Raw genomic sequence first — 14,939 nt, forward strand, 5'->3', positions numbered from 1 at the left:
CCTGGTCCGGATTCCAACATACAGCGGTATGGTGGTGGCAATGGCAGCGTTCCGACGCGCATAGCAGGGAATCCACCGCCCGCCCACGACACGCCCCCCTCCCTCTCTCTCTCTCTCTCTGGGCGCTTCTCGTTCCCGAGAAGCGCTCTTCTCACATCTCGGCGGCCATCTTGGACCAGGAAGTGCGCTGGCGGCTCTGCAGCACCACAGCGCACAGGACTTCAGGATCTCCCTACCAAGCACCGCAGAACTTGGTGAGACGCACTCAGTAGGATTGTCTCTTCCCCTGCCAGTACGCTCACTTTATGGCAAAGATGTCACAGTCTAAGCAAAAATAACAGAGTGGGTCTTTCCAGTCCGTTTTTGCTGTGTGCACCTCCTGCAAGGTATCTCTGCCCCGAGGTCACACTACCCCGCTGTGCTCCGCCTGCGAAATGTCTGCGGCACAGGATACTCCGGCCTCTGACCCGGAATGTAGTGAGCCTAGTACCCCCGCATGGGCGTCCTCCCTTGCTCGATCTGTGGCATCCTTGGAAAGGACGATACAGTCCCTCCGTGACCCGTCCCTTACCCAGGGCGCTTCCACGGATGAGGTAACGCGGCCTAAAAACCCTTCTCGGCCTAGAGGTCGTACCGTTTCCAGAAGCCCTCTCTCATCTAGAAAGAAGTCCAGGGTAATATCTCCGGTCCGTGATCAGCCCTCTGGCTCAGAGAGCGAAGTCTCTCGTCACTCATCCCCAGCTCATAGCAGGGAATCCTTTTTGGACGACGCATCCAGCGTGTCCTGTTCCCCAGAGTATCGTCACGACCAAGAGACCCTAGATTCTCTCATAGACTCGGTAAGTCAGACGCTACAGTTAGAGGAGGAGACCCCGTCCAAGGCGGTTCATCCCGTGTCATTCGGGCAAACCACAAAGGCTCATAGATTTTTTCCTACGCATCCTCAATTTAAGGACATTGTCGATCTCCACAGGGTCCGTCCGGATAAACGCTTCTCAGGTCAGAAGGCTATGCAATTGAAGTATCCGTTTGCTCAGGACCTTGCTAAGGAGTGGTCTCAGTCACCCTCCGTGGACCCGCCAGTGTCGCGGCTAGCCACTAAGGCGGTTCTATCCTCCTCCGAGGGCGCGTCCATCAAGCATCCCACTGATAGACAAATTGACCAGATGGCTCGCTCGGCTTTTGAAGCTTCCTCAGCTTCTCTCTTCCCTTCTTTTGCCGCCACATGGGTTGCAAAAACCATGACCCATTGGGCCGAGTCTTTAGCCTCTACAGCTCTACACGCCGACTTACCCCCCGAGGTTTCACACCTGGCCACTCAGATTGCCAGAGCGGGGGACTTTGTAGTTTCCGCATCCTTAGACGCGGCCAATTGTGCCTCACAGGCAGCGGCCAGTGCTGTCACGATCCGCAGATCCCTTTGGCTCAGGGACTGGAAAGCGGACTCAGGATCCAAAAAATCTCTCACGTCCCTTCCATACCAGGGCGAACGCCTTTTTGGGGACAAACTAGATAAAATTATCGCAGACTCCACAGGGGGAAAGAGCAAATTCCTTCCCCAGCAACGGACCTTTCGCCCCTTTCGCAACCAACAGGGCCGAGGCCGATATTTCCGTTTCGGCTCCAATTGGTCCAATTCTCCCTCCGCGCCACCCGGCGCCGGGAGAGGTCAGCGCAAGGACAGAACCTCCCAGCCATCTTACAAACCTTCTCCCTCTTGGAGAGGCAGACCCAGACAACAGGGGTCCAGGGGACCTAGACCTAACAGGTCTCCACCTCAATGACTCTTGGCAGACGCCAAAGGACACCGACAGAGTTGGCGGCCACCTACTCTTCTTTCGGGACGCGTGGCTCTCGGTAGTTCCCGACCGATGGGTCCGCGAACTGGTATCCTTCGGTTACAAGATAGTTTGTCTCTCTTCCCCCACCTCGTTTCTTCCAGTCCCCTCCTCCCAGAGCAAGGGTCCGTCAGTATTTTCAGGCCATAAGATCGCTATGGGAAGACGGGGTCATCATCCCGGTACCTCAGAACGAGAGGTACCAAGGTTTCTATTCCAATCTTTTCATTGTACCAAAGAAGGATGGCTCAGTACGTCCAATATTGGACCTCAAGCTCCTCAACAAGTACGTCCGTGTACGTCAATTCCGTATGGAATCCCTCCGCTCGGTAATTGCCTCTCTGGAAGAGGGCGAGTTCCTTGCATCTCTAGATGTTCAAGACGCTTACTTGCACATTCCCATCCTACCGTCTCATCAGCGCTTCCTCCGCTTCGCGGTCCAGGGGCACCACTTTCAGTTTGTCGCCCTACCTTTCGGGCTGGCCACTGCTCCTCGGGTGTTCACCAAGGTCATGGCAGCTGCCGTGGCCATTCTACATGCTCGAGGCATAGTGGTGTTGCCCTACTTGGACGACATCCTCATAAAAGGCCCCTCTTTCCGGTCCTGTTCAGAAGCGGTAGACGTCACTATAAATACCTTTTTGCGCCTGGGCTGGAAAATCAATTTCAAAAAATCTTCCCCAGTCCCGGCCCAAACCATATCCTACCTGGGAATGATCTTAGACTCCTCTCAGGGTCTAGTACTTTTGCCTCCGGAAAAGGTATCCACTCTTCAGAGAGAAGCCCGGAAGCTTACTCAACCTCACTCTCACTCCCTACGCTTCTCCATGAGGGTACTCGGCAGGATGGTGGCGGCAATGGAGGCAGTGCCCTTTGCGGTTTTTCACCTCCGTCCCTTACAACACGCCATTCTGGCAGTTTGGGACAGGAATCCCGCCTCGCTCGACCGCTGTCTCCTTCTCTCTCGCCCAATCAGACAGTCCCTCAGGTGGTGGACCAAGAGGTCCTCCCTGACTCGGGAAGTCTTTCCTTCCGGTGCACTGGCTGGTTGTCACAACGGACGCCAGTCTCTTCGGCTGGGGTGCAGTGTTCCAGCGCCACTCGACTCAGGGTCGCTGGTCTCCGCAGGAGTCCCAGCTGCCCATCAATATCCTAGAGATTCGGGCAATCAGACTGGCTCTCCATCATTTTCAGCCGTTCCTCTCCGGCCGTGCGGTCAGAGTCCAGTCCGACAACGCCACTGCGGTAGCCTACATCAACCGCCAAGGGGGCACTCGCAGCAAGGCGGCCATGATCGAGGTGACGCTAATTCTCCGCTGGGCCGAGACACATCATTCCATACTCTCAGCAGTTTTTATCCCAGGCGTGGAAAACTGGGAAGCGGACTTTCTCAGTCGCCACAGCCTCGATCCCGGAGAGTGGTCTCTCCATCCCGCAATCTTTCACCAGATATGCTCTCGATGGGGGACCCCGGACGTGGACCTAATGGCATCTCGCCTCAATTGCCAGGTTCCTGTCTTCATGGCCAGGTCTCACGACCCCTCAGCCTTCGGAGCCGACGCTCTCGTCCTCTCATGGCAGGGTTTCAGACTCCCATACATCTTTCCCCCAATTCCTCTTCTGACAAAGGTGATCAGGAAGATCAAGGCAGAACGGATCCCAGTACTTCTCATCGCTCCGGACTGGCCGCGCAGGACATGGTATGCCGAGATGGTTCAACTGGTCTCAGACGTACCTTGGAGGCTGCCGAGTCGCGCAGACCTCCTGTCTCAAGGGCCCATTTACCACCCGAACTCAGAGGCCCTGTGTTTAACGGTGTGGCCGTTGAGTCCTGGGTACTGAGGCAGAAGGGGTTGCCCCAGACGGTGATATCTACCATGCTCCGCGCACGCAAGCCTTCTTCTATGCGCATCTACCACCGCGCCTGGAAGGTATACTTCGCCTGGTGCAGGAAGCGGGGACGTTTCCCCCTCCGTTTTTCTATCCCTCACATTTTGGAATTCCTCCAATCAGGCGTAGACTTGGGTCTTGCTCTCAGCTCTCTTAAGGGCCAAATTTCTGCTCTCTCGGTTCTTTTTCAGAGAAAGATTGCAAACAGATTGCAGGTCAGGACCTTCATCCAGGGTGTTTCTCATATGGCTCCGCCTTACAGGATGCCCTTGGAACCATGGGACCTGAACCTAGTTCTCTGTGCTCTTCAAGAGCCCCCCTTTGAGCCCTTGCATGAAGTGTCTTTGCTGTTCTTGTCTTGGAAGATTGCCTTCCTCGTGGCTGTCACGTCTATTAGACGTGTCTCTGAGCTGGCAGCTCTGTCGTGCCGACCCCCTTTCCTCGTGTTCCACCAGGACAAGGTGGTTCTGCGGACATGTCCGACTTTTCTTCCGAAGGTCGTTTCCTCCTTCCATCTTAATGAGGAGATTGTCCTTCCCTCTCTGTGCCCTGCTCCTTCCCACCGCACGGAAAGGGCGCTCCACACTCTGGACTTAGTGAGGGGTCTTAGACGTTACGTCTCCAGGACTGCGTCTCTCCGTAGGTCAGACGCCTTGTTCGTTCTTCCGATGGGGTCACGGAAGGGACTACCTGCTTCCAAGGCCTCCATTGCCAAGTGGATTCGTTCCGCCATCCAAGAGTCCTACCGTGTCAAGGGTCACGCCGCACCTCCGGGGATCAAGGCTCATTCTACCCGGTCAGTCGGCGCGTCCTGGGCCATCCGGCACCAGGCATCGGCAGCGCAGGTCTGCAAGGCTGCTACATGGTCCAGCCTGCATACATTCACGAAGCACTACCATGTGCACTCTCAGGCCTCGGCAGACGCGTCCGTCGGTAGGCGAATCCTACAAGCGGCAGTGTCTCATCTGTAGCTCGTAGGCACGCACAGCATTTATAACTTCTTGTTGCCCACCCAGGGACTGCTTTGGGACGTCCCATTCGTCGTGTCCCCCAATGATACGTAGGAGAAAAGGAGATTTTTGTGTACTCACCGTAAAATCTTTTTCTCCGAGTCATCATTGGGGGACACAGCACCCTCCCTGTTAGCCTAGTTGGCTCAATTGTTCTTTTCAGTCTGTGTTTTGACTGACATGTTTTCTGTTTGTTAACTGGCTTACTCCTACTGCTTTGTTACCGAACTGGCTCTGGATTGTCCAGCCTGTGGGTGTATACTGCAGGGGAGGAGTTAATCTTTTGTGTGTGTTTAACTTAGTGTCCTCCTGGTGGCAGCAGCATAACACCCATTCGTCCTGTGTCCCCCAATGATGACTCGGAGAAAAAGATTTTACGGTGAGTACACAAAAATCTCCTTTTTTGACCAATTATATGGTGCCCAGTCCGTGGAGGAGAGTCTCCTCTCCTCCACCCTGGGTACCAACCGCACATAATCTGCTTACTTCCCGCATGGTGTGCACAGCCCCGTGCGGGAAGTAAGCAGATCAATGGACTCCCAGGTGTGCGGAATCCCCTGCAATTCCGCATTTTAATGAACATGTTGCTTTTTTTTCCGCTATGCGATTTTTTCGCGGAAAAAAAGGCTACATTTGCACAAAAAATGCGGAATACACTGAAAATAATGGGAGGCATATGTAAGCGGTTTTTTCGCGTTTTTATCACGTTTTTATAGCGAACAAACGCGAAAAAAACGCGAAAAATACTGAACGTGTGCACATGGCCTTAGAGTTCTACACAGATTGGGGGAATGGCACCAACAACTGTAATGTAATCCTTGCATAAGATGGAAACTTTCAGGTTTTGTTTTTGTTTTTTGCTTGCAAAAAAAAAAATTAAATCTGTGTATATTTAACTTTTTTTACTGCTAGGATGATTTTTCACATTTTTAACAAATGCAAATAAACCCAAATTAATAAAACTACCTGTATATGAATATATTATTGGTAGCCGTCTGGCAGATTGTGAAACTGTCACTTGGCTCTTTACGATCTTGAGCATCTTCATGCACTAAATCGTAAAATTTAGTACAAAAAGTGTGAAAATTCCTGTTTGTGGCTCAGAACATGACAGTGAACTTTCATTTTTAGGATCTGTTATGTACACATTCTAAAAATGAAAGATCATTGTGGGCAGAGTTTATATGTTCTTATTCCACAAATGTGACAATTGGTAGGGGGCTGGTCCTGGAATCTGTAGGGGGCTGGTCCTCTGGAGGGTATGTAGGGGGCTGGTCCTCTGGAGGGTATGTAGGGGGCTGGTCCTCTGGAGGGTATGTAGGGGGCTGGTCCTCTGGAGGGTATGTAGGGGGCTGGTCCTCTGGAGGGTATGTAGGGGGCTGGTCCTCTGGAGGGTATGTAGGGGGCTGGTCCTCTGGAGGGTATGTAGGGGGCTGGTCCTCTGGAGGGTATGTAGGGGGCTGGTCCTCTGGAGGGTATGTAGGGGGCTGGTCCTCTGGAGGGTATGGAGGGGGCTGGTCCTCTGGAGGGTATGGAGGGGGCTGGTCCTCTGGAGGGTATGGAGGGGGCTGGTCCTCTGGAGGGTATGGAGGGGGCTGGTCCTCTGGAGGGTATGGAGGGGGCTGGTCCTCTGGAGGGTATGGAGGGGGCTGGTCCTCTGGAGGGTATGGAGGGGGCTGGTCCTCTGGAGGGTATGGAGGGGGCTGGTCCTCTGGAGGGTATGGAGGGGGCTGGTCCTCTGGAGGGTATGGAGGGGGCTGGTCCTCTGGAGGGTATGGAGGGGGCTGGTCCTCTGGAGGGGGCTGGTCCTCTGGAGTCTGTAGGGGGCTATACATGAGAATAGGAGACAGTAATTTGTGTGAGTCTTTCCATTTGGGACCATGTTCACTTGTCAGTGCCCATGTATCAGAATTGCCTTCAATTTCCAGGATTTCTTATCCATCTAATGTGTTGTACATTCATGTAAATACCAAAAAGTAATGGATTTAGAAGCTTCCGTGTCTTATGTACTGTGTTTTGTGTTCCAGATCTCCTGTTTTTGATAGGACTTACATCTTCTGTATGTGTTGTGTCTGAAATCATTAAGAAAGTGGAACGCAGCAGCCAAGAGGGGCTCCAGAAACGCAAAGGATCACAGTCTACTTTGTTTCTTGACGTATGATGCATATTGCATTGTTTTAAACTGCAAGTTGAGAAGTATGGCTTTAAATTTAGAGGATTTCCAAGATGGAACAAAAGCGGCAGGACAAGGGTGTAGCCTTCAGAGGTGGCACACAGAACAGGGTGCTTCAAACAAGTGTAACTTATGTTTTTGGAACCATTTAAGTATTGACAAAGTCTTCTCATGTTTTCCATAAGTGACTTCTCAAAGGAAAAAAACAAACAAAAAACCTATAAAAACAATCACTGTTTTTGTTTCTGCTTTTTCTCTCCACTGATATGTAGGGTTCAGGGTTTTGTAAAGTTAAAACGGCTTACTTCCGTAGTTGAATCTTCTTCTTTTTTATATAAATATGTACATAATTCTAAACTTCGATTCCGTTTCGTGGTGGGTTTTTATTACAAAACTATGTTTTTCTAATGTTTAGAACGGTGTTGAAGTGAAACGCACAGGTCGTGCCATGCTCTCCACGATCATATTTATTTTCTCTATTACGCCACTGACCTGATTTCAGATATTTGTTGCCCTCATAGATGACAGATGTGCACAGCTACCCAGTACTACAAGCTTTTTCCATTGTCACTTTAGTTTTTAACTTTAATTAGTTTCCCATATCTGAGTGGCAGCCGGGCAGAAACTAAACAAGGTGACCAATACTGCTGGGCCCCCAGGATTACTGTAGTGATACAATTGTTAAGGGTAAGGTCTAGTTGCTATACTGGTACATTGTTTTAAGACTGTCTAGGTATTTTTAGTTCCTGATGTTTGCACAGCTCTAATTGTACTATATCTTGGTTACTGGTTTTCAGCACTATTTGTTTAATCATATTGTACCTCACCTGCTGATGTCCATAAATTTTGAACTTTCTTAAAAAAAAAAAAAAAAAAAAAGTCTTCATGTTTGTATTTTTTTATATATGTATTAGACAAGTCTTGAAGATACAGAAATGTATATTCACACGTACTATATTTTTTAAAAATGCTACTCAAACAAATCTGAGGTTGAAGGCATCAAAAAATTGGTATAGATCTGGGGTGCACAACCTATTGTTTACAGTTTGAGGGCCGCTTTGTCGCCTTTTTACTTTTAGGGGGTCCCAATAGAAATTTCTCCTACACCTCATTGGGGGACACAGGACCATGGGTGTTATGCTGCTAACACTAGGAGGACACTAAGTTAACACAGAAAGATTAACTCCTCCTCTGCAGTATACACCCCTTCACTGGCCAGGATTCATCCAGGTCGGTAGTAAAGCAGTAGGAGTATTAAACAAAAGACCCCCAATGATTGGCCTGGAGAAAAGGATTTTACGGTGAGTACACAAAAATCCCTATTTTGCTGCTTTGTTGGCTAAATAATGAAATTGACGAATACTCACGTAGAATTACTCATTACTCCCTATTAGCTCCTATTCAGGTCCTAGTCTATTGAGTGGTGTGCTCACAGGTCGGACACGTGCAGCTGACGTATCATATTTTAATCACTAGTACATTATACAGATGTTGATAAAATTCTACACATCAAGAATTATAAACGTCACTTATAAAGGGCTTGTCCACTACTCAGCCAAACCCCTTCTCAATTGCTATATATGCCCATGTAAAATAAAAACAGCCTGTACTCCCCTCCAGTAATGTCAGGGCTGGGGGTCGTGTGACGTGCCACGCAAGCCCTGCTACCAATCAGCGGCCGCTTCACTCCCACCTCCTTGGGATGTCCCGGACATGCATAGCAGGTCAGAGAGCAGCAGCAACTCTCTCTTCTTCCGGATGTCAGTTTCATCTGAAGGAAGCGAGAGTGAAGCGGCCACTGATTGACTGCAGCGCTCCTGCGGCATAGCGTTACGTAAGCTCTAGGAGATCTGGCACCAAAGCTGATGGAATGGCACTGGAGGGGAGTACATGCTTTATTTTACAGTGGGAGATATAGAAATTGAGGAATGGCTGAGTAGCGGACAACCCCTTTATGGCCCATTTACACTGTCTGGTAATCCTGAATGAGTTTTCCTAGGACCCCTTGCTTCTGTTCGGCCAGTCTAATCGGGTTACCCAAACCACTCGTAAGGTAAAATGATTTTTAATAGAGACAACTCGGTACGTGACCGCAAGTATGCAAATCTCACACATGTCGTCATGTGGCTACCCATCTGCACATGGAAACAGTTACGGTATGTGCAAAATAATGGCAGTTTACCAATCACTAATGTGTAGAATTACTGTCTTTGGCAGAAAAGATCACACAACATGGGGGAAAAATTATGTGGAAGCGAGTTATGGGCAATCAACAGTCATGACATGCACACTGCTAATTGACTTTAATTAAAGGTGTGCTATTTAATATCTGCATGGAGTTCAATTAGTGAAGTCATTCATTCTGTGAACAAACAGGTGTCCATTATGTAAAGGAGGGCAGCAAATGTTGTATCTGCTAGTTTTAGCCTTTGCTCAGTGAGTAAAATGGGTTGTTCCAGTCATTGTACCGAAGGAGAAAGAACTTTGCACAAAGATTTGATTTGGAGAGGGGAAAACATAAAAAAAATGCAGACAATCTGCTGCTCAGCTAAAAAGATTTACAATGCTTTACAATGACAAAACCCAAAAGATATGGTAGGATAAGATATACTACTATCCGCTCAGATCCACAAGAATGGCAAAGAAGCATCCAATGATCCGCTCCAGGGAGATGAAAGCTCTTCAGTTACCGGTGAGTCCTGCAACCATCAGAAGATGCTATGTGAGGCCACACTATGTACAAGAAATCCTCCTAAATAAAGTACCATTGCTGGAAAAAAAAAAAACAAATGTTAAAGCCAAAGAACATATTGATTGGCCTAAAGCGAAATGTTGCAATATTTTATGGACAGATGAGGGCGATTTGTTCTTATTGGCTCTAAAGGCCACAGTTTGTGATGACTCATATAAACCTTGACTTCAAGCCACAGTACACTGAAGACTGTAATACATGGAGGTGCAAGCATAAAGGTTTGGGGGGGGATGTTTCTCATACTATGGGATTGGGTCCATTTATTACATACCAGACAGTGTGGACCAGTTTGCCAGAGCCGGCGTCATTGCCAGCTACCTGCGAATCTTGCTCACGTGTGGCTTTTTCTTCAGCGTCATTGCGCCTCTGAAGCCGGGTGTGCAGAAGATGTACATGAGTAGTGTTCTCTTCCGGTGATGCGTAGTGAGACTTGAAGCGTACAGAGGCGCAATGACGTGCTTGAAGAAAGTCGCAGTTTGCAGAGAGCGGATTCCCTTTAAACACACTGCTATATTGATAGTGTGCAAACTACACTATACAACAGCCTGAAGTTACACAGAACCTGCAGACTTTATTTATGAGACTGAACAACCCTTTTAACATTACTTTAAAAAAAAATCACTTTCTCCAGCACGTTGTCCTGTGTAACCAGGTGATGTGCTGCCAGTACACCACATTATGCACCCAGAATAATTAGTTCTGTGCGTATGTAAGTGCGGTTGGCCTTTTTAAGCATGCAAAAAAAAATAAAACTGATCAACTGTTGTGGTCATCAGTGTAAATGGGCCCTTAATCATGGTGTAATACTAGCCGGTCTTCTCTTTCCGGTTGGGCACATACATGCAGGGCCGGGTCAATGTGGCAATTGAAGCTGATGGTGCTCCTCCGTCCCGAAGAACACTCAGTCTCTGACCCATGCCTTTACTTAGGGGCTAAGGTAACATGTCCCCTAGCGCCCCTCCTACCCTTCCGATGGGTCCGATAACATGCTCTGACAACCACTTCCACTAGAATTGTTACCTTTTCACCAAAAAATACCAGCAAAAGTAGAAAAAAAGTTGTGTTCTTTAGAGGTGAAGCTCAACACTGTGTTTTCAAATTTAGACATAGAATCATTCATTGTTTGTGGACCATATACACAATATCAGGGAAAAATAGCAATACTCATTCCGGGCATCCTAGATTTTAAAGTGACCCTCTTGGCACAGAATCACTGTTCAATCTCCGATCGTTTCTATACACCTTCACACCTGCTTGGGTTCCATCTATCTCCACGCCCCTCTTCTTTGAGTGACAGCTCTGGATTCATAGAGCCTGAGAAGGGTGAGGGTGGAGATAGATGGAGACCAAGCAGGTGGGAAGGTGCATTTAAATGACTGGCCCTGCCATGTAGCATCGAGCGCCTGTACTCTGGTCATTCTGTGCTGACAGTGTGCTTTTAAATGTCAGACCCAAGGACGGTCATGGAAACTAATAGAGCTTAACTATGTGTGCTGTTTAATTGAAAAAATGTTCAGCATTTGTCAGGAGATACTAATGGAAACTAATCTGACCCCATTATAGAGAAAAGGATACGTCTGATGTTTTTTACTTTCATCATGCGATAAACTTTGTTGCAGTATGTAACAAAACTGATGGTGGTTCTGATGTTATATTCCTGTATGGCTGGTGGTTGTTTTGACATATTCATGGTTATTATGGTAACATTCATCACTAGAACCATCATTCTTACATAAATACAGCATCAGAACATTAATACCTCACAAGAACCACTATCACTACGTGAGTACATCACCAAAACCACATCACCAAGCTTAGTACAGCAATAAATTGTAATGTCAAGTCCGGCCCATATCCATTTGTATCTGATGAACCTTCAACTTCCAGTATTTTGGTAAGGTAAATATGGTATGGTGATGCTGAGGCTATGTGTACATGTTGTGGATTTTGATGCGGATCCGCAGTGTTTTTGGATGCGCGGAATTGCATCAAATCCGCACTGTAGTGCACAACCAATGTTAACCATTGGAAAATCTAGAACTGTTGTGCACATGCTGCTGAAAAATCCGTGCAGATTTGCAGCGTTTTGTTTTCCGCAGCATGTCCATTCCTTTTGTGGATCTGCAGCGTATCTGCACCCATTGACCTCCATTGAGTCAGTCAAATCTGCAGCAAAACCGCAGGTGTAAAAAGATTTGCAGTTTTGCTGCAGAGTTGCGTGTGAAAAACGCTGCAGAAAGGGAGGAGGAAGAGTGTGTGGGCGGAGATGATGTGTGGGTGTAGGCACAATCCCATCCGGATATGTCTGCTGTCGCATAGAACAGTGATGGCATTAGTCGATAATGGGATAGTAGTCCCATCATCCGGCTACTGTGTTGGTTAAAAAAAAAAAAAATACACACATACAGTACACATACTCAAACAGCTAATTCCCTACACCCTCGATCGCCTGCAAAAAAAAATAATAAACCAACAGTATACTCCCTGTTCTGATGTAATCCATTTAATAACAACTGTCCCACGACGATCTCCCTTGTAGAGCTGTCACATCGGGAAATGTGACCACTCTCCACTGCTCCGGTGATACAGTCCAGAAGGATACCTCCTGTCACTGTATCACTCCGACACTGTGAGGTCACCAGAGTTCATGCTGTCACTTGCGGCACCATGGCGTTAGAATATTCTCACACAGTGGTAGTGCTGTAAAGTGATAGCACGAACTCCAATGATTATACTGACTGGAGATAATACTCCCGCAGTGTATCATCGGAGACCCCGGTAGAGCGGTCACATCTTCTGATGTGACCGCTCTACAGTGGAGATCATCGTGTGACACTCGTTATTAAATGGACTACATTGGACAGGGAGTACCTGTTGGTTTATTTTTTTGCAGGAGATCGAGGACGTATATTAATATGGGAAACTGTTGTTTTATTTCATTAAAAGACTTTATTCTGGCTGTGTCTTTAACATGTAACAACTATAGGATTAGTAATGGATAGATGTCTTATTGACTCCTCCATTACTAAGCTGCGCTTGATGTCACCTTACGATACAAAGGTGACATCAACCCTGTAACTATTACCCCACTTGCCACTGCTACAGGGCAAGTGGGAAGACAGGCTAAGTGCCAGAATTGGCACATCTTAGAGATGCGCTACTTCTGGGGCGGCTGTGAGCTTGTGTTTTTAGCCGGGGGGTGGGTTGGGATGCAATATCCATGGCCCTCTCCTAGGCTACTAATATCAGCCCTCAGCTGTCTGCATAGCCTTTGCTGGTTATTAATTATACGGGGACCTCAAGTCTTTTTTTTTTTTTTTTGATGGGGTCCCCAATTTTAATAGCCAGTAAAGGCCAAGTATACAGTTGTGAGTGGATATTAACCCCATTAAGCCCCGAGGGTGGTTTGCACGTTAATGACCGGGCCAATTTTTACAGTTCTGACCACTGTCCCTTTATGAGGTTATAACTCTGGAACGCTTCAACGGATCTTGGCGATTCTGACATTGTTTTCTCATGACATATTGTACTTCATGATAGTGGTAAAATTTCTTCGATATAACTTGCGTTTATTTGTGAAAAAAATGGAAATTTGGCGGAAATTTTGAAAATTTCGCAATTTTCCAACTTTTTATTTTTATGCCCTCAAATCACAGAGATATGTCACACAAAATACTTAATAAGTAACATTTCCCACATGTGTACTTTACATCAGCACAATTTTGGAACAAAAATTTTTTTTTGTTAGGGAGTTACAAGTGTTAAAAGTTGACCAGCAATTTCTCATTTTTACACCACCATTTTTTTTTTTTAGGGACCACATCTCATTTAAAGTCATTTTGAGGGGTCTATTTGATAGAAAATACCCAAGTGTGACACCATTCTAAAAACTGCACCCCTCAAGGTACTCAAAACCACATTCAAGAAGTTTATTAACCCTTCAGGTGTTTCACAGGAATTTTTGGAACGTTTAAATAAAAATGAACATTTAACTTTTTCACACAAAATTTATTTCAGCTCCAATTTGTTTTATTTTACCAAGGGTAACAGGAGAAAATGGACCCCAAAAGTTGTTGTCCAATTTGTCCTGAGTACGCTGATACCCCATATGTGGGGGGGAACCACCGTTTGGGCGCATGGCAGAGCTCGGAAGGGAAGGAGCGCCATTTGGAATGCAGACTTAGATGAATTGGTCTGCAGGCGTCATGTTGCATTTGCAGAGCCCCTGATGTACCCAAACAGTAGAAACCCCCATAAGTGACCCCATATTGGAAACTAGACCTTTTTTATTTTCCCAATTTGTCCCGAGTACGCTGATACCCCATATGTTGCGGTAAACCCCTGTTTGGGCGCACGGGAGAGCTCGGAAGGGAAGGAGCACTGTTTTACGTTTTTAACGCAGAATTGGCTGGAATTGAGATCGGACGCCATGTCGCGTTTGGAGAGCCCCTGATGTGCCTAAACAGTGGAAACTCCCCAATTCTAACTGAAACCCTAATCCAAACACGCCCATAACCCTAATCCCAACGGTAACCCCAACCACACCCCTAACCCTGACACACCCCTAACTCTAATCCCAACCGTAAATGTAATCCTAACCCTAACTTTAGCCCCAACCGTAACCCTAGCCCCAACCCTAACCCTAACGGGAAAATGGAAATAAATACATTTTTTTGAATTTTATTATTTTTCCCTAACTAAGGGGGTGATGAAGGGGGGTTTGATTTACTTTTATAGCATTTTTTTATAGCGGATTTTTATGATTGGCAGCCGTCACACACTAAAAGACGCTTTTTACAGCAAAAAAAGTTTTTGCGTCTCCACATTTTGAGACCTATAATTTTTCCATATTTTGGTCCACAGAGTCATGTGAGGTCTTGTTTTTTGCAGGACGATTTGACGTTTTTATTGGTAACATTTTCGGGCACGTGACATTTTTTGATCGCTTTTTATTCCGATTTTTGTGAGGCAGAATGACCAAAACCAGCTATTCATGAATTTCTTTTTTTTTTTTGGGGGGGGGGGGCCTTTTATACCGTTCCACGTTTGGTAAAATTGATAAAGCAGTTTTATTCTTTGGGTCAGTACGATTACAGCGATACCTCATTTATATAATTTTTTTAATGTTTTGGCGCTTTTATGATAAAAACTATTTTATAGAAATAATTATTTTGGCATCGCTTTATTCTGAGGACTATAACTTTTTTTATTTTTTTGCTGATGATGCTGTATGGTGGCTCGTTTTTTGTGGGACAAGATGACGTTTTCAGTGGTAC

At 46.8% G+C, this 14,939-nt stretch overlaps 1 protein-coding gene across 4 annotated transcripts in view; it reads left to right on the forward strand.

Moving 5' to 3' along the window:
• The window catches only part of ATP2C1 (ATPase secretory pathway Ca2+ transporting 1), a 291,818-nt gene extending 284,669 nt beyond the window's left edge, over positions 1-7,149 (forward strand). For all 4 annotated transcript variants that reach the window (XM_077269020.1, XM_077269019.1, XM_077269022.1 and 1 more), the window contains one exon: positions 6,766-7,149. In XM_077269020.1, coding sequence (XP_077125135.1) covers positions 6,766-6,899 — 134 coding nt within the window. In that variant the 3' untranslated portion in view covers positions 6,900-7,149. The remainder of the gene's footprint in view (positions 1-6,765) is intronic.
• The last annotated feature ends 7,790 nt before the right edge of the window (positions 7,150-14,939 follow it).

This window comes from Ranitomeya variabilis, chromosome 6 (assembly GCF_051348905.1).
Source record: "Ranitomeya variabilis isolate aRanVar5 chromosome 6, aRanVar5.hap1, whole genome shotgun sequence".
Classification (NCBI taxonomy): domain Eukaryota; kingdom Metazoa; phylum Chordata; class Amphibia; order Anura; family Dendrobatidae; genus Ranitomeya; species Ranitomeya variabilis.